Raw genomic sequence first — 24863 nt, 5'->3', positions numbered from 1 at the left:
CGGTTTTGTTTTGTAGAAAACATGGAAACACCAAAGACGCTTTAATATGTTGTGTGTTTTAATAGACCGGTGACGACCGCACAGAGTAGCATTATAACAGAACTTTCAAATGTATCTAGTATGATAAAACTGCTTTTTTCCCCACATACGCACAACAGGAAGGAGAGGAAGCAGTCGACTGTGTGGCATAATAAAAGCTCAGCTGCTTTCGAGCCGTGTGTCACACTCGTTCAGCGGCTCGTTTCACTTCGACGGCTTTCAGCCTCACCCTGCTTCATTCTACTACGTTAATAAATCATTAGCTCATCCATGAACATGATTTCTGCCCGAGTCCCGTCGGATTGCATCGGCTGTGAGGATGAAGACGACAACTCCCATGATTCCACACATTAAACTACACCTTTGTCTCTTTGTTTATTTTGAATACGCGCCCTCTAGCAGCGAAAATTACATATTGTGCCTTTAACCTCAACCTGACCTGCACGCTATCTCAGTCATTCTTTTAAAGAATCTGTTCAATGATTTATGTGTGAGTGTAGTTCTAACTAAACATCCTCTCTCTGTAGTGTACAGCTGCCCCATCACATCCATGATGTTGAGCTGGAGCGAATCTCTGACTACATTGTAGTGTCTCAGCCACAGGGTTTCACGCTGGCCTGGCAGGGTCTCACTGGCTCTGTGTACATCAAGATGAGTCCTGAGTTTGTAGGACACACCTGTGGACTATGTGGCAATTTCAATGCTGACACTCAGGATGACTTGAAGACCAGCTATGGCAAGTTTTACTCAATTTGTAACAGATTGTGGCATTTGAAAAAAAAAAACTGTATGATGGAAAGGGACAACATCAGCAAGATTAAATCAAGATTAGAAATTGTAGATTTTATTTGGCATTATAGAAAAATAGTAAATTATTTGAACAGTAAGAAATTTGAAATGACAGTGATTGTACAGTTAGTACAGAACATTTTGTTTATTAAAAAATTTGTTATTTACTCTTTCACATAATTTGCTTCAACTCAGACAATGTGCTGATGAAGCTTAGGGTAGCTGACATGAAAATTATAGGAAGTTGGAATGTCAACTGTGGTGAAACACAACTACTGCATCTAAAGCTATTAAAAATGATATGCATAATTATATATTCTTTCATAATTATTATGTATACAGTTTTTGAGAATGGTTTTTACTTAAAAAAAAGCATTTGTCACACCACAGGATCAGTGTTTTTCCAAAGTTAAAACAAAATAAAAATAAAACAAAGATTATTGAAATATGTTTTACAAGAAAATACTATTCCAGTTTTGTTTTTCTACTTCAAAATTTCACATTTAGTTCAGTGTGTTAATGTCTTTTGCTTTGTAATTGTGAAATGCTCTAGCAATTTCTGTGAAAATTGTTTTTACACCATTTTTTTCAGTGTACATTTTAAAATCTTGATGTTGATTGTAAAAGCACATAAACACATTATGCATCACTCAAATGCATTTATCGCTATTTTCTACAGGTGTTTTCACACAGGATTTGGCTATGTTTGGAAACAGCTGGGCAGAGGAGGAGCCACAGCTGGGTGGATGTCCTGTTGTTCCCTCTCTTTACCCCTCACCATGTGCCACGCAGGATCCTCGTGTCTTATTGGTACTGCACTCACACGCACGCACACACACACACACACACACACACACACACAGGTTTCCTTTTGTGAAAAGTGGGGACATGGGGTAATGTCCTGAAAGTCACCTTCTCCTTGTAATACCTATGTCATACCTTTGTCATTATACAAATTTATGTTCTCATTTGTCACAAAAACCCACACACACACACACAGGTTTCCTTTTGTGAAAAGTGGGGACATGGGGTAATGTCCTGAAAGTCACCTTCTCCTTGTAATACCTATGTCATACCTTTGTCATTATACAAATTTATGTTCTCATTTGTCACAAAAACCCACACACACACACACAGGTTTGTTTTTGTGAAAAGTGGGGACATCCCATAGGCGGCACAGACCATATATTCAATTGCCCTACACCAACCCTACCCCTAAACCTACCCCTCACAGGAAACTTTGTGCTATTTCAGATTTTCAATACACTCCACTCTGTGTGATTTATAAGCATTTTGAAAAGTGGGGACATGGGGTAATGTCCTGAAAGTCACCTTCTCCTTGTAATACCTATGTCATACCTTTGTCATTATACAAATTTATGTTCTCATTTGTCACAAAAACGCACACACACACACACACACACACACACATGCTGTATATTCTTGTCTCAGACCAACCTGACTCATATTCACGTCTACACCCATTATACACCTGGTGAATAAGGACTCTGGTTCTTCACTGCAGAAAGTGGAGGAAGTTTGTGCCACCCTACTGAAGGAACCGTTCCAGTCTTGCCATGAATTTGTCAGTCCAAATTCATACATGGCCAGTTGCTCCAATGACCTCTGCCTGTAAGTACTGACACAACACTGAGCTACTGACATTACCACACCGACTGGAAAGCTATAAACCTACCTGTACATTGCATAGCTACTGACATTACTTTCCAAAGTGTTATCCTAAACATACTTATGCTGTTGATGTTATTGCACCATATTACTCTTGTGTGCATATAATTTATTCACCTGGTGCAGGTCTGGTCCCAATGGTGATGTCGTGTGCCAGGTTTTCACAGAGTATGCCAGAGCATGTGCCCATGCTGGACATGCGCTGCATAACTGGAGAGCACACTTTCCTGTTTGCAGTAGGTTACATTGCAAATACACAATTGTTTGTGATATTTGAGTATATTTTGTATAGTTGTATAAATGTACTGGTAATATTGTAAAACATATATTTCTTAATTCTAAATTCTAAAGTCAGATGTTTTTCTGAATGACTAAACCTGTATTTATGTGCAGGTTGCTGCATCATTTGACAACTTTAAACAATCTAAAGTTGACCTTAGTGAAAAATCAGTGTAAGAATTGTTTGCACAAAGAATTGGTTATTCTGGTGTGAGAATTGTTTATTCTAAACTATGGTTCAATAATTTGTGGTCGGGAAGATTAAAAAAAAATAATTTGAGTATCTCACATGAATATATTTATAATTTAATAATTTGATATTAATAATACATTAATATATTTTTTATATTGTAATTCATTCCTGTGATGGCAAAGCTGAAATTTCTACCAGTAGAAATTTGTGCTCAAGTAACATTTATTATTATTATAAATGTTGAAACAGTTGTGCTGCCTAATATATTTTTTTCTTTCACTATCCTTTAATGAATAGAAAGTTCAAAAGAACATCATTTATTTGAAATAGAAATGTTTTGTAATAATAATAAACATCTTTACTGTCACAATCAATTTATATGTCCTTACAAATAAAAGTATTAATTTCTTTCTTTAAAAAAAACTTACTCATTCAAACTTTTGAAAAGTGGTGTAAATAAAAAAAAATTACAGTTCATGGAATATTGGTAACAATTTATTGAAATATTGCTATTGCCTGCATTTTGTAAAAGCAATAAGGTCATGCATTACAGTAATTTTGCCACAGCTATTAGGCATGAAACTAAGATGTAAAATCACTGTAACACACTCGAGTATTCTCGAGTGCCTTATTACTTTATTTTTTCCTGCAGATATTCAAGTTGTACAATTTATCATTGTCAGATATTTAAGTGCTTTTGCAGTTTGGCCATTTAAGTGTTAGATTTTTTTATTTTTTTGCTGTGAGATGCATATTGTGAGAGTATCTGTTGTTCTTGGCTGTAGGTGTAGATTGCCCCGGTGAGCTCCTTTTCAGAGAGTGTATTACCTGCTGTCCCATGCACTGCAAGATCGAACACATGTGTATAGACAGCAAGCTGCAGTGTTTGGATGGCTGCTACTGCCCTGATGGTAGTAACATAATACTAAATGAACTAATCACAAGCTTTATATGTGTGTTCATTTGTGAATGTTTAAAGATAATGAAATAATTTTGCTTTCTCTAGATTTGATCTACGAGAATGGGGTGTGTGTTAAGGCATCAGAGTGTCCCTGTGAGCACCACGGCATGCTGTACCCCTCCGGACTTGTCATACAAGAAGACTGCAACAACTGGTCAGACACTATATTATCTTATGCACTGCATACTTGGTTGAATGAAGAAGCATTGAAACCTGTGTTTGGGTGGTACTGAATGTATGCATATATTTTTGTTCTTGTCTCAGCACATGTGTTGGGGGCATATGGAACTGCACTGAGCATAGCTGTCCAGGTGTTTATCTGTTTTTATTTACCTTTTTTCATATTTACATGATGCCTATTTTAATTGTTTCCACATTTCATTCATTCTCCTCCTTCTAAACCACATTTCACTGATACCAACTGTATCTTATTTCAATTTTATTATCTTTTGATTGCATAGATTTAATTTATTTAGTCAAACATAACAAATCAAATTCTCCAGTCCTCATATAGTGCTTGTAATTTAATGAATATTAAACTGTACTGTAATATTGTACTGTAATATTACAGTTTTTATTGTATTTTTAAGAAGATTAAAAAATCTTTCAGACCCCAAACTTTTGGACAGGGATGTACTCTTTTTGTTTTCTACAGGGGAGTGCTCTGTGACAGGAGATATGTTCTTCCAGTCGTTTGATGGCCGCATTTATACATTTCCTGCTACGTGCCAGTACGTTTTAGCCAAGAGCAGAAATTCGGGCAAGTTCACTGTGACCATTCAGAATGCACCCTGTGGAGCCGTAAGTCCCTGTGCACTTTCATGCCATCCGCACCAACACAAACCTTGAGTATTAGCACACAACAGAGAAAAGACTTAAGGCATGCCAGATGTAGCATGCCAAAGCTTTATTCGTCACGTTCCAGAATCGCTCTAGTGTAGTGATCTAAAATCTGGAGTAATCTGGGAGCTGGAACACAGCTTCAGTAGACAGACTTAAGATTGCAGCTTCTAGATTTGTGTGATTAGTCAAGCTATTGGCTTATTAGCAGTTAGAGTAGCTAGACTTATTAGTATTTTAGTTAAATTAATCTCTAGATTAGGCACAAATAATTGCACAGCCTTTCTTTTGGCTAAAGTAAATTTTTTTGGGTTGAGATGAAACCAAGTCCTAGATGCGCTTGTACCGTGATTAGACCCTGCTTAGCTTTGACAGATAAAACATGAAACGATACAAAACATGAAGAGATTCTCTCCCTCAAAGCCTTCCTTTCCTGGAGCCCAGACCTGCTGATGCTAAAACTCAACACACAGAGATCAGTCTGGTGTATAGTGTCACTGGCTGGACTCTGAACAAGCTATTCTGCTTATCTGAGCCTCTGAATGACAGAACCAGACAGAGACTTTGTAGTTGCTGATAGAGAGAGAGAGAGAAGAGAGAGTGAGAGATGTATTTCAGTAAAGCGATTGGTGAAAGATCCTCACATAGGCACCTGTTGGTAGCGTCCATCATTTCCTTGAATGGAACAATTCAGAGACCGAGTGGTTTATCTCCTGTGAACAGCTCTCAGTAACACTTTCACAAGCATAAATGCTTAATTCCTAAACGACATGATTACTGAATTAGTCAAAATTGAATCAGATGAACAGATAAGTCTGTGTCCCTGTGCAGACATTCATCCATTGTGTTCCATGCAGTAGTTCTATAGCTGCTGATATTATGTGTGCTGGTATGGGACGTTCTGACTCTCTGATTTTGTTCTGCTTTGTTATGTCTGCAGAATCTGGATGGTGCTTGTATTCAGTCAGTCAACCTGATGGTTGATGAGGATCCACATACTGAGATCACAATGAGCCATAGTGGAGAGGTTTTTCTGGCCAGCCAGTTCAGGATCTCACTGCCGTATTCAGATGGTAATGTACTACAGCTGATCTGGAATGAGATGTTGGCTTGGAAATGTACTATAACAATTGAAAATGAACCAAAAAGTACTACCATGGGTTTTTAGACTTTGAAATTGTTGAAAGCACCTTGGACCATTTAAATACCAAGGTACATGAATTTTAGTACCATGGTATATTTAAAAATGCCTTAATATTAACATGTGATGCCACCCCTTTACCATGGTACACTATACTTTTAGAAAAAAAGGTACAATTGCTGTCACTGGGGCAGCACCTTTTCAACAGGTACACCTTTTTGCCTTATTTATCCCTATAGGGTGCATATTAGTAACTTACAGGTACACATTAGCACCTGAATGGTACATTTTAGTACTTAAAAGGTGCAATTTAGTACCTTTTGAATGGGTACTGTCCCAGTGACAGCTTCTGTATCTTTTCTTCTGAGAGTGTACTGCCACATACTCTTATACTAGTAGATTAATATGGTATATTTTTGTGTTTTGTTCTATTACCTTGAATGTGTTCCTCAACTGAATCTGCATTCAATACTGATTACATACAGACTCATATCCAACACACGGATGTCCATCCATAATACCTAGTTTTGTGTTTTACTTTTAAAGCAGAGCTCTTTTTTAAGGGGTAGTTCACAAAAATGTTGTCATCATTTACTCACTCTCATGTCGTTCCAGACCTGTATGACTTTCTTTTTTTTTGTGGAACATAAAGAAGATATTTTAAGAAATGTCTTATTGTTTTTTGTCCATACAATGAAAGTCAGTGGTAACCAAAATTGTTTCATTTACCAGCATTCTTCAGAATATGTTCTTTTATGTTTAGCAGTAGAAAGAAAGTCTTAAAGTTTTGGAACAACATGAGGATGAATAAATGACGAAAGAATTTTCATCTTTGGGTGAACTATACACAATCAAAATATGGAACGATACACAAAAAGTTTCAAATGTGCATCTGTTATTCATAGTCCTTCATGTGTTTAATATGGTGATGTCTTCTCAGATGTGTTGCAGATCCAGGAGCTGTCATCCATGTTTGTTCAGGTGAAGTCATCGCAGGGTCTGCGGCTGCAGTATAACTGGAGGGAGTTCAGGCTGTACCTGCAGTTGGAGAAGCAGTGGAGAGATGATACTGTGGGCCTCTGCGGAACCTTTAACGGCAACATTCAGGATGACTTCCTGTGGGTTTCACTTTACTTCCTGCTTTCTTTCTCCCTGTTATCTGTTTTTACTCATATTCAACTTATTATCCAACTTTTCGTTTTTGATGTGTTACTTTAGTGCACCCTCTGGCATGATTGAAAGCACACCATACTTGTTTGGAAATGCATGGCGTGTGTCTTCAGCATGCGTACCGCGGCCCATCTTACCCCAGCTTGACCCTTGTGACACACACCAGCAAGCAGGTGAAATGTTCACCTTATTATGCAAAACCTAGCGCCTTTTTAAACTTTAGGTTTTGTTTTAAATTTTTATTTTTTTTGTCTGTATGGCTTGAATGACTGTTTGTGTAATTTCAGCCGCTTATGCAGTGGAGAAGTGTGATGTGCTGATGCAAGAGGTGTTTTCTGCCTGTCATTACCCCAGCTTGACCCTTGTGACACACACCAGCAAGCAGGTGAAATGTTCACCTTATTATGCAAAACCTAGTGCCTTTTTAAACTTTAGGTTTTGTTTTAAATTATTCTTTTTTTTTGTCTGTATGGCTTGAATGACTGTTTGTGTAATTTCAGCCGCTTATGCAGTGGAGAAGTGTGATGTGCTGATGCAAGAGGTGTTTTCTGCCTGTCGTGAGTATGTGAGTCCAGTGGGTTTCCAGCTCCAGTGTCGTGCAGATGTCTGCAAATGTGGAGCGCCGTGCCTTTGCTCCATCCTCGCTCACTATGCCCGCACCTGCAGGAGACATGGTGTCATCATTGAGTTCCGCTCACACCTGCCTGAGTGTGGTCAGTCTAACACTTACTCATGTATTCACTATCATTCCAAAGTTTGGGGTCAGTAAGATTTTTTCAAATGTTTTTAAGAAGTGCCATATCGTGTCATCTCACTAGGTTTTGCATTTATTTGATCAAAATATTGTGAAATAACTAATATTGTGAAATATTATTAAAATATAAAAATAACAGTTTTGTATTTTAATGTATTTTAAAATGTTTTTTTTTTTATTCCTGTGATGGCAAAGCTGAATTGTCCAGTCTTCAGTGTCACATGATCCTTCAGAAATAATTCTAATATGTTGATTTAATGCTCAAGAAACAGTGGTGGCAACACTGATTATACTTTTTTGTGGAAATTGTGATTAGTTTATTTCTTGATTTTTTTGGTGAATACAAAGTAAAAAAAAAAAAACAGGAACTATTTGAAATAGAAATCTTTTGTAACAATGTAAAAATCTTTACTGTGACTTTTGATCAATTGCTGAAAAAGTTTACATTTGTTTAAAAAAAGAAAGCAAGAAGAAACAGAAACCTTACTTACCCCAGACTTTTGAGTACATACCTTGATAATCAACTAGTGTACTGACATCTTTATTGTGTATGAGATTAGAATTTATATGCGTGTGGCCTGTTTGGAATGTTTCTGCAGCCATCACGTGTCCATCTACTATGGAGTATGGAGTCTGTGTGTCGTCATGTCAGCGTCGCTGCCTGTTTCTGTCTCTCCCTCAGCTGTGTGGAGATGAGTGTGAGGAGGGTTGCGTGTGCCCGGAAGGAACATACTTCAACATGCATACACACACCTGCGTGCCACGGTAAAAGTAAAAAAATAGTCACATGGACTGATTTATGGTGCTTTATAGTGCTTTTTTGGAGCTTGGCAGACGTAGTCACTACAAACTGCTTTAGAATTCTTCTTTGGATTTGGAACAACATAAGGGTGATTAAATAATGACAGAATATTCTGTTTTTATCCAGTACTTTAACTCCACCTTTTTTCTATTCACTTCTGTTATGTACATAATATTATATAATTTTATTCACATAATAGAGGTAATCCACTGACAGTTTTGCTTCTTTAACTTGATCTAAATCAAGGATTATGAAATTAACTTATTAAAAAATAATTAATGCAAAATCAACACCCTTCTAATTATTTAAACACTAGCTCTGTGGCTTTGACCTAGATTGAGTTATTTAGTGTGTGTGAGAGTGAAGTTATTTGCAGTCCTCGTTCAAGCAGGCTGTAAAATGTTATGGATCTGACAACCTCAGGTGTTGTATAACGCTTTTAGCCTCCTTACCCTCACATGGGTTCACTTCCCTTAAATGTCCTGTGTCCCACTGCCACATACTCAGCATGTGCTAGAGTTACAGCACTCACACTGGCAGAGGCTGAGAGAAAGTCAAAGACGTGATAGACTCTACTACAGACTCAACCGCTGCACTGTGGCCTGCAGTCTCTCACCTCTAACCCAACTACTGTACTAGTTCAATTCTCTTAAACTGCTCAGAGAGATTTTATTGTCTCATAGGTCACGTGAGCTGAATCATGACTATGGTCATCCTCACTCCTTACCACTGTACATTAAACATTAAATGTCTTTTGATTGACTGTGATGTATTATACAGCATTGTGGCTTTCAGTGTTAGGTTAGGACATTGTGTTACTAGAATAAAAAGGAGTTCGATTTTTTTTCTCCTTGGATATGACATAATATATTGATTCTGAGTCAAATTTCTTTGGGTACAGGAGTGAATGTCCATGTAGTTTTCTTGGTGCTGACTATTTTCCTGGAGATGTGGTCATGACATCATCAGGTGTACAGTAAGATTGTCTTATTCACTCATATTAAACATCACCACACTGTCAAACTCTCCATTATATCACATTCCCAATTACAACTAGTGTTTTGTAAAGAAATAATGTTTTATCTATATATCACAGCAGCCCAGTACAATAGACTCTATGCCTCACGTAAATTAAAATCTTTTTTTTACCTCAACAGAATTTGCCAAGATGGAAAACTTGTTTCCCAGAGCTCAATTATTGGTGAGTGTTGTATTTCAGCATCTTGATGTTATTTATCCATGTGAAACTCTTTGAATGTCTGTAGTGTTTGCAGTTTGTTTGAATTTGCATATCTACAGTGCTGGAGTTCAGTGTATGTTCTCCTTCTCTCCTCTCTCAGATACCATGTGCCCACCAGGGCAGTTTTATGAGGACTGTGGGAACCGAGCAGACAGCCACTCGGCCAATAAAGGTTTAGCCTGTGAACAGACCTGTGAGTCGTATTTGCTCAACCTCACCTGCTCCACTCATGAGCCGTGCATGCCTGGCTGTGTCTGTCCCACAGGGTGAGTGGGGTCTTTGTTGTCTTCATTCTTAGTGTCTGTTATCACTTACAGAAACATAATGTGGTAGACCATATTCATATACCAGTGGCATCTGGAGCTTTGCAATATTTACAAATGGCAGTAGGCAAGAGACACGATTAGAAACGCTAAACTGAATGCGTTACAAAAGACTTATTTCAAAAGCTGCCAGTTCAAAAGTTTGAGGGTCAGTAAAATTATTTTCAGTAAAACTTTTGTAATATGTTACAAAAGATATTTATAGCAAATTAATGCTGTTTTTTTTAAACGTTCTATTCATCAAAGAATCCTGAAAAAAAGTATCACATTCTCCAAAAAAAAAAAAGAGCAGCATGACTGTTTTCAGCAATAAGAAATAAGAAATGTTTTTCTAGCAGCATATCAGCATATTACAATGATTTCTGAAGGATCATGTGACACTGAAGACTGGAGTAATGACTGCTGAAAATTCAGCTTTGCCCTCAGAGGAATAGATTACATTTTAAAGTATATTAAAATGGAAAACAGTTACTTTACATTTTCATAATATTTCCAAATATTACTGTTTTTATTGTTTGAATTACTGGCTGTTTGTTGCAAAGTCTTGCCCATTTGAGAGCCTACCCAATCATCACACGGAAACGGGCTTCAAGGCAGGACAAAAATACATTGATTAAAAACAACCATGTCAAATAAACAGTCAAAAAGGACCCAAAATGACAATTTTATAGCCTCCAATTAACATAGTTTTTTTCCCATTAAATGAAAGATACAAGTACTGTATCTGCAATAGATTCCTTGCTTTAGTGGGACTTGTGTGCACTGAATCCTGCACATATATTTATTTATACAAAGTTCGTTCTGGTTCTCAAATCTGATTGGTTGAGAACCGTGAGATATTGTACTGGTATCGCTACAGGAACGCCCTTTCACAATTTTGTATCACTAAAAAAAAAACATATGAGTTTTTAATGTAATTTATCGTGAAGGCATGTAAAAGTTTGCCATGGTATTATGATAGCATGTCCAAAAAACATGGGACAATCATGGTACTTTTTTGCAAGTGATACTGCTATTGTGCCACTTACTACTCTGCTGTTTAAGTCTCTGCTTCAGTTGGATGTTTTTACAAGAATTTGAGCTTTACTGAGTATTAATATGATTGATCTTGGTGTATCTATTCAATGTCTCCCAAATGCATTTTGCACTTTTACAGACATCGAAAAGTATGTTTATTCTTCATCTGTATTGGTAGTTTTATTTTTATATATTTAAAAGGTTAGTTGTTTCCATGTTTGTGTGTGATGTAGAGGATTTAGTAGGTGAATGGCTGTATGTGTATTTACGTGTGATGGGGCAGTGATCCATGGCTAAGCTTAGTGGGTGGAATCGCCTGAGCAGCGTCAGGAACTACTCATTTCCATTACACATGCATACACTGGGATTTTTAGCTTTCATGGGTCACATAATATTCTTAATCAAATTCCATTCAAATGTTTTCTCCACATAATAAAACAAATTTCACTGGCAGATGCAGACCATTGACATTCCAAGCAAAGTAGTGCAGATTTACAGAAGCACACAAACTCCCACGTTATTAAATGTGCCATACGTGTGGTCTAACATCATTACAGTTGAGCGGTATAGTAGTAGCAGGATGTTGAATATAGGATGCAGCAAAATGTTCTATGAATTGTCATTGGGGTATATATTTTTTCATTTTTCCTTGCTTTTAGTGTAAACTCACTTAATTTTCATATTTTTCATATATCAGAAATCAAGAATTTGGTCATTTAGCATCTCAAGTAAATGTACCTTGATTTAATAATGTTTAGATATTTTTATGGGAAAACAAGGCAAAAATAGAAAATAATTTTTTGCAGTGTAGACGGAGGATTGGATTGGACTAAAAGTTACCTCATGCGGACAGATTTTTTGTGTTGGTCAAACATTGGTGTAAGTTACCAATAGAAACCCACAATGTGCATTAAAATGAAGGACAAATTAAGGGTTTTCAAGGTTTTAAAACTATAATACATAGTTATTGCTCTGTGCCTCAAGTCACTTCTGTGAGACATTAAATATTTAGCTAATTTAGCAAAGATTAGCTCATACTAAAAAGAGATGTGGAAGGAATCCATTACTGATCGTCAGTCTACTGTAATACATCTGAAAGCACCTAGAGTGGACTATAAAAGGCAGAATGTAAAGTATTTGATTGCTTGCCTCTGGAACATTGTCATGAGTCTTCTGATGCTCTAGACCTTTTACAGGGACTTTCCAGCACAGCAGCCATACTCTTTTACACACAGACACAGTGGGTATAGAAAAGAATCACCCCCCTTTAAAATAATTACATTTTGTTGCTTTGCAGCCTGAAATGAAGACGGACACAGTTTTTGTTTTTTGCTGTATTTACTCAGTGCAACTTATAACATCCAAGTGAAAGATACAACACCATCATGTCATAAAAATAAATAAATAAATAAACAACCAGATTCACTGAGTTGGAAAAATGATCACCCCACTACTAAAAATTACTTGTAAACTCAGGTGTAGCTAATCGCCTTCTCAATGGCACACAAAAAGCCATTTGACTTTCAACTGTGATCAGCTGTGGCCATTTTGATCAGCTCAGCATGAAAAGAGCTTTCCTGGAGCATTTCAGTCCTTGGTAGTGCAACTGAAGTAAACACTCAACTATGGGTGGCAAGGCACTGTCAAAAGATCTCCGGGATAAAGTTGTGGACAGGCACAAGTCAGGAGATGGATACAAAAAATTTCAAAGGCTTTATCACTGCCTAGAAGCACAGTGAAGTCTATTATTAAGAAGTGGAAGGTATTTGGTAAAACACAGACTCTCCCTGGATCAGGACGTCGCTCTAAACTGGATGAAAGAGCCAGGAGGAAACTGGTCAGAGAGGCGACCAAGAGGCCTACAGCAACTCTGAAGCGGCTGCAGAAATTTATGACAAAGAGTGGTCATTGTGTGCATGTGACAACATCACAAATTTTCCATAGATGAGGCTTGTATGGGAAGGTTGCAAGAAAAAAAACACTCCTCAAGAAAGGCCACATACAGTCACAAGTCACGACTGAGCTTTGCAAAAATGCACCTTGAAGATTCTGAGGCAGATTAAAATTGAATTATTTGGCCTCAACACCAAACGATATGTCTGGTGGAAATTCAATACAGCTCACCATCCAAATAACAGCATTCCTACAGTAAAGCATGGAGGGGGTAATGTCCTGTTATGAGGGTGTTTCTCTGCAGCAGGGACTGGAGCACTTGTCAGGATAAAAGGAAAAATGGATGGGGCAAAATACTGTCAAATTCTTGAGGAAAATCTGCTGCCCTCTGCCAAAAAGTTGTCAAGGGAAGAAGGTTTACCTTCCAACATGACAATGACCCAAAGCACACAGCAAAACTGAGCACACAGTGGTTGAAGGAGAAAAAGCTGAATGTCCTTGCATGGCCTAATCAGAGCCCAGACTTAAACCCCACTGAAAATCTGTGGAATGACTTGAAGACTGCAGTCCACAAACACTCACCATCAAATTGAACTGAACTTGAGCAGTTCTGCAAAGAAGAGTGAGCAAATATTGCAAAGTCTAGATGTGCAAAGTTAGTAGAGACAGAGACATATCCCAACAGACTAAAGGCTGTAATTAAAGCAAAAATGGTTCAACTAAATAATGACACAAGATGGTGACCCTTTTTCCAACTTTTAAAAAATTATTATTTTTATTTTTTTCTAATGTGATGATGTTATATCTTTCACTTGGATGTTATAAGTTGCACTGAGTAAATACAGCTGGATAAAACAAAATTCATGTCCGTCTTCATTTCAGGCTGCAAAGCAACAAAATGTGATTACTTTAAAAGGGGTAATTCTTTTCTATACCCACTGTACATACACCGTCAGAGCCCGTCTTATTCAGAGTGCAGTGTCTCACTATCAACAATATAATGTGTGTGAGCTAGCTGTGTTTGATACATGAGCTAGACCATACAAGCAGGTTGAATTCCTCAGTGCACCTGTTCATGCCCTGAAAATTAGTCCACTAATTATTTAAGATAGGATTTTTTTCTTTCTAGTATTTATACATCGTCACATCTCTCAGGTATGCTTCTACTTTGTAGTCTTGTACTAAAGTTCTCACATTAGAATTCCTGCACTAACGAGAGAGAGAGTAATTACCCCCTCCTCCTCCCCCAAGCAATGTGGTTAATGTTAGCAATGCTTATTTATGTATACAGGTGCACAGCTGTATCAAATAGCTGATAAGCTGCTTAAAGGCATTCCTGTAGTCCATACTTCAAAATCAGCACATTTTAATTTGTCAAGATGAAAAGAAAGGCATCTTTATGTTTCAGTGCTCTTCTGAAGACCTTTAGCTCGTATGAATACAGATGTTTTCTAATCAATTGTTTCCTCTCTCTTATGGTTAGGGTCAGGTTTGGGGTTAAGGGTTAAGGTCAGGGATCAATGCAGGTGACCTCTACTTCTTCTCAAGTGTAATGCATCTGACTGGGTCTGAGATCAGAGCTTCCACAGAGAAAATGATGCCACAGTTGAGTCTCTAGATAACTATACATAGTGTTTTACTCACTGAAGCTTTTCAGTGGTAATGGTACTCACAGATTTTTCACCCAGAGATTGTGCTTTCATTTTAATCAATGCACTTCCAGTTTTGACTTTGAACTTGTTTGAACTAAATTATGTGCTTTGCCATTTTTGAGTTTTTGTTTTCAGTTCATAGAAAGATTTTGTAGTCTGTTTTAATCAATGAATGTATTTTTTAATAAGTTGTTTACAATGAAAAGGTATAATTTAAAGGAGTGAACATATTTGCTATTCTCAGCAAAATCATACAAGTTGAACAACATTTAATGGTATTCAATATATCAGAGTATGACAAGTATTCAGTCAGTGGTGTGCTTGGAGGAAGTTTGTGTGTTTGTAGGGTTTGTATGATAATACATTCTGTATCAGCATGCACTAGTTTGTGTTGCTTGAGAGGTCTCGGTTTGTGTAAGGATGTACACACATACAGTATAGACCCTCATATCAACATCTAAATTAGCCTTTGGCTAGGATATACATATGCCACCCTTAATCCCTCATCCAGAAAAACCAAATTAATTCATCTATTTGCTGCAGTTTTACAGATTAAAAGGAACCAGGAACCTCGGCTGTGTGTGCATCGAACGTGCAAACTGTAAATATTGTCTGCCCTAAAATCCATGATTCATATTTGATGGACTTATCCTTAATGTGACAAAATGACTGTTTGTGTTCAGAATACTCAGTAATGAACAATTTAATCACTTCTTCAGCTCATTTTCTGTCCAATTTTTATTCTAGTAGAATAAAGAGAAGTTGACAGTTAATGTTGTGTTAATGACAGCCACTCATATTCATGAAATTCTACCTCATCAGTACTCAATCCAACATAAGGCATTTCAGTTTACTCATCTCGCAATGGCTTTTTAAATTTTTTTAATTAGTCATTTGAAAACATTTATTGTAATTATGCACACAAAACCTCCTTTTCAGTATTTTTTTGTAATTTCACCCCTCAGAGTTTTTGTTTGAGTCATGGTTTTATTTTCTCAAGTCTGCTTTGTACAGAGAGAGAACAGCATCACCGGTGCATGACGATAATTGGTGAGCAATGGAGTTTGTGATTGTTTAGTTATGGATCCATCTCTTTATCTCTTAATTAATGCATGCAGAACAGGAGCAGGTGATCACACATTCTTTGATGGCAGTAAGTGATCCAGCGTTCTGGCTGAGGGATAAAGAAAGCTGTTAACGCCTGTCTATCTGGGGTGTAAGTTTACTCAGTTCTAACGGACAGTGTGCTGGGAACTCTCAGAGACCCTCAGGCCAATGGAAATGATTCACCGCAATATTACAAGATCTTTATCAGAGAGAGAGAGAGAGAGAGAAACTCTTTGGATCTGTGAGAATGAGAATAGGCTGCTTTTCTCATGTCACCAGTCAGATTTTTCTTTCATCCCTCTACCCTTCCAAATATTCTTGTCTCATGCAGAATCTTCAGAGATCTTGCATCATGCTTGCATGGCATACTTACATGCATAATTAAACTCAAACGTGCATCCTGTGTGCTGTTTCAGTATGTTCACAGGCGTGATACACTGTGTGCACGTGTGTATTTCAGGCTCCTCGAACATGGTGACGAATGTTTCGAGCCACATGCATGTCCGTGCTTGTGGAAAGGGAAAGAATATTATCCAGGAGACAGAGTATCGTCCCCCTGCCATCAGTGGTGAGATTACATTAACTCATATTCTGTGCATTAATTTCTTTGTGTTTTTACACCAGTCATTTTGCTATACTACATTTTATATACTACAAGAAATGTTATATGAAAGATTATGTGGTCACTTGAATTTTGGTACTTCATTGTTTTAAATTATGAATATGAGGAAAACTTGTGTAACTGTAAATTTCCCAATTTTTTATATTAAATAAATCAAATAGCAAATTTGGTAGAGACACAAAATGTCAATGACACTCATCACAAACATATTCACTTAGCATCTCCTAGGGAAAAGGAAAGAGAGAAAATGTGCAGTGAAACTTTCTCTGAATGTTATTATTTTGCAGTGTGTGTCAGCACGGCACGTTTCAGTGTGAGTTCCGCCCATGTCCGTCAATGTGCACGGCTTATGGAGATCGACACTACAGAACATTTGATGGGTTCCTGTTTGATTATATTGGTGCATGCAAGGTGTATTTGGTCAAGGTGAGCTTTTAGCAACAGATCCAGGTATTCATAACTCATTCTAGAAAAATGTATTATTGTTGTTGACTACTAATGTGTGCTCCTGTGTGTTAGAGCTCATTAGATTCAATGATGACTGTCACAGCAGAGAATGTTGACTGCTTTGAGAGTGGCGTGATCTGCAGGAAATCTCTCCTCATCTCCTTGGGACGCTCCTTCATTGTGTTTGATGATGACACCGGGAAACCTGTGAGTGAGCTATTCTCTTTTCTGTATAAAACATTATAAAAACTATAATTAAAATTAGTTGTCACCTATTAAATATAATGTGCCCCAGCCATATTCAGCTCATTCCTGTACGCCCCTGGGTAGGAGTGAATATACTTTGGCGGAATATATTTTTAATTCATCATAGTGTTGGTCATAATGTGTCGTAGTGCTGAAATCAGATGGTGTTGCGTCTGTAGTCTTATGTTTCTTGAAACATTGATTTGCTGTGAAACGACTGAGGTACGTTAACAATGGTTGATAATGATTGGCGGATATGTTTCACATGCAGAACCCATCCAGTGTGATCGAGAGGCAGAGAGTATATATCTGGCAAGCAGGATACTACACCATTGTGCATCTGCTTGGGGAAGACCTCACAGTGCTGTGGGACAGAAAAACCACTGTACATATACAAGCTGGACCACGCTGGCAGGTAAAAAACACACACACAAAGAAGGTGAAACTGATTCCTGACTCTGCAGTAAGTGTAAACAAAGTTTTGCAGATCAATCATTTGCAGATCAATTTTGATTTCCTTACAAGTGTGTATTTGTGTGTTTATGCTATTTTTAGGGCAAGCTTACTGGTCTTTGTGGGAACTTTGATCAGAAGACAGCGAATGAGATGAGAACACCAGAGAACATTGACTCGTCAACACCACAGGAGTTTGGCAACAGCTGGACAGCAGCAGAGGCATGGCAAACAGATAAACACACATACACTACCGGTCAAACGTTTTTGGAATAAATTGGGATTTTTGAAGGTTTTTGGAAGAAGACTCTTATGCTTACCAAGGCTGCATTTATTTGATCAAAATAATAATGTAATGCACTTCAAATACAGTAACAACAGTAATATTATGAAATTTACATTTATATCCCAGCCAAATTACTGTAATTTAAAATAACTGTTTTCTATTTTAATATATTTTAAAATGTAATTTATATCTTTGATGGCTTCAAATAGAAAGGAGTTGCTTTAAATTGTAATATTGTATTTCATTACTGTTACTGTTTACAGCCTTGGTGAGCATACGATAATTCTTTCAAAAAATCCTAATTATTCCAAACTTTTGACCAGTAGTGTATGCAAAACACGAATGCACACTTTTATCTAACTCCCTTTGTTAGATGACTAAACGTGTGTTTTTGCCCTTCAGAATGTCTCAGATCTGGCAGTAGCTACAAATCAAACACTCTAATCAAACTATTTACACTGACTGTGTCTGTTTGTGTGCATGTCCCATCAGTGTGTGAACAGTCCTGATATAAGGCACCCCTGCAATCTGAATCCTCTTCGAGAGCCCTTTGCAAAAAGACAGTGTGGGATTTTGCTCAGTGAAGTGTTCCAAGTCTGCCACCCTGTGGTAAGCTGATCCCAAATACCAGCAGACATTAATGCTCACATTCACATTAAAATGAGTTAAAATGTACATGTGAGTGAGAGAGGGTTTCTGTGTTTAAAGGTGTTTGATGCTCTGTAGGTAGATGTCACATGGTTCTATATGAACTGCCTGGTCGACACCTGTGGCTGCAACCGTGGAGGAGACTGTGAGTGTTTCTGCACGAGTGTTGCAGCATATGCTCACCGCTGCTGCCAAAAGGGCGTCACCATTGATTGGCGCTCCCCCTCTGTCTGCCGTGAGTGTCGCCTCAGCCCAGTCATATTACTAGAGTCAATCGTTGTAATAATAACCAATAACTGAATATATAACGGTGTTGGTGAATACACATTCTTCTAAAAGACAATGATAGTACGGAGGAAGAAGGAACTGAGCGATCTATATTACCGTTTTTCATCACATGGTACTGTGTAATGAGCAATACAATATGCTTCTTCTTACAGCTTATGACTGTGAATACTACAACAAAGGTACATCTGTAGTTTTTTAATGATAATGATAATGTCTATCTCAGAAACTCTCTCAGGCACCTCTACAACAAGCAAGCCAACAGAGTCTTTGACACTTTTCACACGTACCACAACTATCCCCTCACCATCTACTTTTAGTCCTACTCTGTCGTCTACCTCAAGTAAAGAGCCGATCAGAGTAAGCACTCTACCTGTGCTTCCAGTCTCAACCAGCATAAGCTCCACAGAAGCCACTTCCCCAACAGTCAAAGTGTCATCTCCTCTCACCTATAGTACTGAGAACCCCAGAGTCTCTGAGGCCTTTATACCTACTGAAAAGACCACAATGCCCTCTGTGACTTCAAGTGGCAGCACACAGTTTCCTGTTGAAACCATCAGCATGACAAAGTCCACCTCATCATCGACCACAACACCTATGTTAGAATTGAGTACCTCTGTCACCACAGAAAAATGGACCTTTCCGTCATCTTTACACACTGTGAAGACCCCTGGGAGCACCTCTGAAACCCAGAAGCCTTTGGACATCACTACCATTTCCACTTCCCCTACAGATATTGAAGCATCAACCACTCACATTACAGTAAAATCCACAAGTTCTGCTTTTCCAACACCACCTTCAGTTCAAACGCCACTTATTCCTTCAACAACAACCTCAGAGCAACCCAAAACTTCAAAAACAACAGTGTCTGTTTCCACAGCTGCTACAACAACCTTCATCACCACAGTGTCCTCTCAAGCTGCATTTGTGCCAACAGAAACTACAGCAAAAACAACCTATCAGCCAACATCTATTATATATCCTTATCCTGATGTTCCAACAACTGATGGAACATTGCAGACAGATTGGAGAGTGATCCAAACCACATCAACTCTATCACCAGAAACAACCCAAACCAGTGCCAGGACAGCAAAGACACCACTTACCACCTACACCACCATGCCATTCACCTCAGCACCTACAGAAGAAACATCAACACTGCTTACATCACATGTGTCACCCGTTGACAAAACAACTTCTAGAGTTGTCTCAGCTTCTACTATGCTGAGCTCTACAGAGTCTCACTGGAGTTTAGTTTCCACCACTGCTCTCCTTTCAGACAAAGTCAGCACATCACCAGTTCATCCTCCTTATTCTATGACAACTATGACCACCACATCTGAACTGCCTGAGATTTCTCCAGCTTCACCATCCATACTTACAATGGCAACATCAGTATCTGAAGCCCCAACAAAAACCACAGAAACAACCATCACTTCTGAGAAACCTCTGCTAACGTCTACTGCAGCTGAGGAGATTGTTTCTACCACTCAAACATCTACAGCTAGACCTTGGAGTATACATACTATCACCGAGACAACTAGGGTTTCTCTTGACACAGATAGAGCTGTGCTGTCAACCACTGCGACAACCCAGACGTCAACACTGGTCCATGAGACCTCCAGCACCTTTCCCTCAATGACTTCAATGACAATGATTCCAAAATTCACAACCCGTGTCACACCAGTCTTGACCTCACGGGTGGCTGTGGCTACCACACGGCGAGAAACTCCATGGGTTGTGGCCACAACCAGCATTTCACTTCCAACTAGGAATGCAACGACATTGACAACACCTGCAACCACTTATACAGATAAAGTGACCACTGTTTCCACAGATATAACTACTTCTAGTATCCCTGTTGCTGCTTCTAGCACTCTTCCAACACACAGTCCTGACACCACTGAATACACCTTTGGATTTACAGAGTACACCACTGAATCTGGTCCGACCACAACACTGCGATCATCAACTGGAACAACTCCAGTGCCTAGTGTGGCATCAGTTGTTACCCAGACTACCATTTCAACACAGCCCCCTATTTCCTCTACTGTCACTGAGAGTAGTCCCATAACCAGTGCAAGTGCCTCTACTGAGCGCCCTCTGGTGGATGAACACACTACAGTCACAGCCATGGCACCTGCTCCAGACACTGCCCAAACAACACTGAGTTCATCTGTGATGACCACTCTTCCCTTCACGATAGAAACAGGGCACTGGATGACGAGCCAGACACATGCAGTTTTAAAAACTACTGCTCTCGAGCCAAGCAGAGTATGCACCGTAAGTCAATTATAAAATAATTTTATATAGTATTAGTTGTTTTTATTTACTTTTGTGTGGTGGTATGAACACATGTTAAATATATATGTATAGACTTTGTAAATTTTGTATAACAAAAGTCAGTTATTACATGCTAAACTAAATAATGTGTGTGTGTGTGTGTGTGTGTGTGTAGTCTCCATATTCCGAGGTAGTGGATAAATGTACAAAGCTTATTTGTGTCAGTGGCCAGTTGCTCCTCTTCAATAAGTCTCAGAGCTGCCCATATGATGCTACACCTCCAAACTGTGGTCTGCTTGGCTTTGCTGTGCTGGTCAATGGTGATAAGTGTTGTCCACGATGGGACTGTCCATGTGAGGAACACCTGCATTACACACATTACTATGATCTTTTCTAGTCTGTCATTTGTTAGACTATTGAATGTTTATTAAGATATACATTTTATTTTGGCATGTAGGTCGTTGTTCAGTGTTTCCAGATCTTAATCTGATCACATTTGATGGGAAAAGTGTTGCGATTTATAAAGCTGCTTTATATGTGGTGACTCAGCTTCCCAATGAGACTGTTAGCATCTTGGTGCAAGAGTGTTCTGGACCAGATGACACTGTAAGATATGCACAACTCCATTGTTTTGCCTAACTTCAGGATAGCGCCTCACAACTCAAGTGATATATTCTATTCTATTTGATTCCAGCTTGTGTGGAACTTTACCCATTTGTGTCTGGCAGCTTTAAACATTACTCACAAATCCAATGAAGTGCTCATCAATCGTCTGCAGAGACGCGTGAGTATCCATCTGTTTGCAATTCTTGGGATTAACTGCCACTTTTGTAGTGGTAATAGATTACAAAAAAAGAGGTTTGAATAAAACTGGACAATTATTATTATTCCAGCCTGGCAGATTGACATGAATGAAAGAGGTTCAGAAATACAATGGGTTGTTTTTCCAGCTATATGTGAACTCCAGGTACGCCAAGCCACGTTTTAAGAAGTTTGGTTTTGAGATTCTGGACACAGGAAACATGTATCTAATCCGAAGCCCAGCTGGTCTGAAGATCCAGTGGTTCCACACTACAGGCTTGATGGTGATTGAGATGGACAGCTATAACAACAGACTGCCCACAGTGGGCTTGTGTGGTACGAAGCCATTAACCACAGATTATATGTTTTGTAAAAATGATCGTGTCATATTTTAATGCCATCTACTTCCTTCATTTTCCTCACTCTCCACCTCTCTCATCTTTCTCTTTGTCACCCTGTCCAGGTAGTTGTGATGGTAATCCTCTGAATGATCTGACTCTGTCTAACGGTACAGTTGTGTCTGAGCAAGAGGATCCGGCCGTGTTCATCGATAGCTGGCAGATTCCCAACACCACCAGCTACGTCAGCCACAGCAGACGGAGGGAGGTCAACTGCACCACGGGCGACTGCTCCCAGTGCATGAGCATGCTGAGCAACCGTACCTTCACCATCTGCCATCCTTATGTACGGCACACAACATGCCCATCCCACTAATACCAAACCTGCAACCACACCTGTGATTATGCACTACATTTCCTGAATGTTATTTTTTTGTGCTGCAGGTCCCACCAGCAATGTTCTGTGAGATGTGGGTGAGAGATGTGGAGTATGTGAATAATCCATGTGTTGCTTTGGCCGCTTATGCTGCTTCCTGCCACAAATTCAACATCTGCATGGAATGGAGGAGCTCTGATTTCTGCCGTATGTAGTCACCGAGGCATACCAACACAGCTTTAAGTAACAATGCTTTCCGCAATTGTATATGGTGTTAAATGCCATTCATTGGCGTTTTGTGTGGTGTGTTTTCTAATGGTAGTATGTTTTCCTGTGTAGCATTCATGTGCCCAGATAATCTGCAGTACCAAGCATGTCTGCCTGCTTGCACTGCCCCATCCTGCCCAAACCAAGAGTTTGAGTTTGTCCCAGAGCAATGCACAGGCCTTTCAGAGGGCTGTGTGTGTCCAGAGGGAACTCTATTACACCGGCCCTATTCTGCCCTATGCATTTAAGACTTGTACAATAGATATGAGCTATTATATAAAAGTCGTTTTGACTTGTTCATTACATTCCAAGTCTTTATAAGTCATGTTCTGTGAGTAAATAGTGGGTAACAGTTTGAGTAAATTCTTCCTTTAAAACTAATTTCCACCCTATAATCATTATTTGATTTCAGCCTACCTAACCTTTGACAGGCATGTACTGCATTAATGTGTATAATGTAAATCTTTAGCACAATCGTTACAATTGATTTGTGTGTGTGTGTGTGCGTGTGTTTATTATTGTGTTAGTGTGTGACAAATGTTCTGAGGCAGCTCCAGTGTGTCAAGATGGAGAACTGTTGATTGTGGACACAAACAGCACAGAGTGCTGCTGTCCAGTTTATCACTGCTGTGAGTACAAACACATGATTAAACATACCGACATTTACCATTTTTATTCCTAGTGGTAAATACAACCAATAAAATCAGTTGAGAAAATTGTGAGCTAAAGCTTATAGTAAGCCAGTTACAGTAGAAAAATAGAACAACAACCATTATCCACAGGAGAACAAGTAGCCTAATGTCACATAAAAACTGACAGCCCTCAAGCTCCACAAAATGATATATTTTCAACACACCACATTAGTTGAAGCAGGGAAGTGTTATTGTAACTGTGTTGTGTGTGTATATGTATGCAGTATGTGAGACGTCTCGATGCTTAGACATCACATGTCCAGTTGGCATGGCAGTAGTTTCCACAAGGATTCAAGATCAGTGTTGTCCATTACATACATGTGGTAAGACCATCAAGCTAATAATTATGTTGTCTAAGTTTAGAAGTATTTACTGTGCATTAGATTGTCATTGTTCAAGTGATATCAGTGTGAGGGTGTGTCAGTACTGTTTATGTATTGCTTGTCTGTGTTTGTGTGTGTCTGTGAATGTGTGCTAAAGAAACAGAATGCAATTCTGTATTAAGTGTGCGTTTCTGAAAAAGACTAAAGCTCCTCTCTCTCTTAGAATGTGCATGTGAGAAAAACCTTCGTCCTAAATGTGCTATGGTGAGTGTCCAGAAATTACTGTATCCAAATGACCATGTATTTTTGGCGTACATTCCATTATATATCAGCTGAAAGCTGAATCAATACGCTTTCCATTGATGTATGGTTTGTTAGGATAGGAAAATATTTGGCCGAGATACAACTATTTGAATATCTGGAATCTGAGGGTGCAAAAAAATCTAAATACTGAGAAAATCGACTTTAAAGTTGTTCAAATAAATTCTTAGCATTGCATATTACTAATCAAAAAATAAGTTTTAATATATTTACAGTAGGACATTTACAAAATATCTTCATGGAACATGATCTTTAATTAATATACTAAAGATTCTTGGCATAAAAAAAAAAAAAAATTTTGACCCATACAATGTATTTTTGGCTATTGCTACAAATATACCCAAGCGACTTAAGACTGGTTTTGTGGTCCAGGGTCACATTTGTGTCTGATCAGGCTCTTGTTTGGCTGGTTGGTTCATATCTGATATCAGATGTATTGTGTTGTAGGGGGAAAGTATGCAGTTAGACAGAGCATTTCTGTCTGATCCAGAGAACCGGTGTGCCTGCAAACGATTCGTTTGTGGTGAGAACCCACATGTCTGTCGAAAATGCTCTGAAAATACATACATAAAAAAAAAAAAAAAAA

At 38.5% G+C, this 24863-nt stretch overlaps 1 protein-coding gene across 1 annotated transcript in view; it reads left to right on the top strand.

Annotated features, from left to right (window-relative positions):
• The window catches only part of LOC107554595 (otogelin-like), a 37991-nt gene that overhangs the window by 8618 nt on the left and 4510 nt on the right, over positions 1-24863 (top strand). The window contains exons 8-43 of the mRNA XM_016237157.1: positions 567-775; positions 1508-1638; positions 2354-2460; positions 2644-2753; positions 3775-3900; positions 3996-4104; positions 4215-4261; positions 4606-4751; positions 5731-5863; positions 6872-7049; positions 7150-7274; positions 7602-7814; positions 8455-8620; positions 9559-9633; positions 9815-9858; positions 9998-10163; positions 16350-16457; positions 16799-16937; positions 17031-17165; positions 17476-17619; positions 17760-17879; positions 18436-18552; positions 18670-18826; positions 19032-19058; positions 19091-21159; positions 21335-21512; positions 21617-21765; positions 21854-21943; positions 22110-22296; positions 22424-22644; positions 22743-22881; positions 23014-23181; positions 23469-23570; positions 23858-23956; positions 24180-24220; positions 24725-24800. Of these exons, the coding sequence (XP_016092643.1) occupies positions 567-775; positions 1508-1638; positions 2354-2460; positions 2644-2753; positions 3775-3900; positions 3996-4104; positions 4215-4261; positions 4606-4751; positions 5731-5863; positions 6872-7049; positions 7150-7274; positions 7602-7814; positions 8455-8620; positions 9559-9633; positions 9815-9858; positions 9998-10163; positions 16350-16457; positions 16799-16937; positions 17031-17165; positions 17476-17619; positions 17760-17879; positions 18436-18552; positions 18670-18826; positions 19032-19058; positions 19091-21159; positions 21335-21512; positions 21617-21765; positions 21854-21943; positions 22110-22296; positions 22424-22644; positions 22743-22881; positions 23014-23181; positions 23469-23570; positions 23858-23956; positions 24180-24220; positions 24725-24800 (6551 nt within the window). The remainder of the gene's footprint in view (positions 1-566; positions 776-1507; positions 1639-2353; positions 2461-2643; positions 2754-3774; positions 3901-3995; positions 4105-4214; positions 4262-4605; positions 4752-5730; positions 5864-6871; positions 7050-7149; positions 7275-7601; positions 7815-8454; positions 8621-9558; positions 9634-9814; positions 9859-9997; positions 10164-16349; positions 16458-16798; positions 16938-17030; positions 17166-17475; positions 17620-17759; positions 17880-18435; positions 18553-18669; positions 18827-19031; positions 19059-19090; positions 21160-21334; positions 21513-21616; positions 21766-21853; positions 21944-22109; positions 22297-22423; positions 22645-22742; positions 22882-23013; positions 23182-23468; positions 23571-23857; positions 23957-24179; positions 24221-24724; positions 24801-24863) is intronic.

The sequence above is a fragment of the Sinocyclocheilus grahami genome, unplaced genomic scaffold (assembly GCF_001515645.1).
Source record: "Sinocyclocheilus grahami isolate Dianchi unplaced genomic scaffold, SAMN03320097.WGS_v1.1 scaffold508.1, whole genome shotgun sequence".
Lineage (NCBI taxonomy): Eukaryota > Metazoa > Chordata > Actinopteri > Cypriniformes > Cyprinidae > Sinocyclocheilus > Sinocyclocheilus grahami.
The sequence above is the reverse complement of the archived record's forward strand: the minus strand, read 5'-3'. Positions and strand labels throughout refer to the sequence as shown.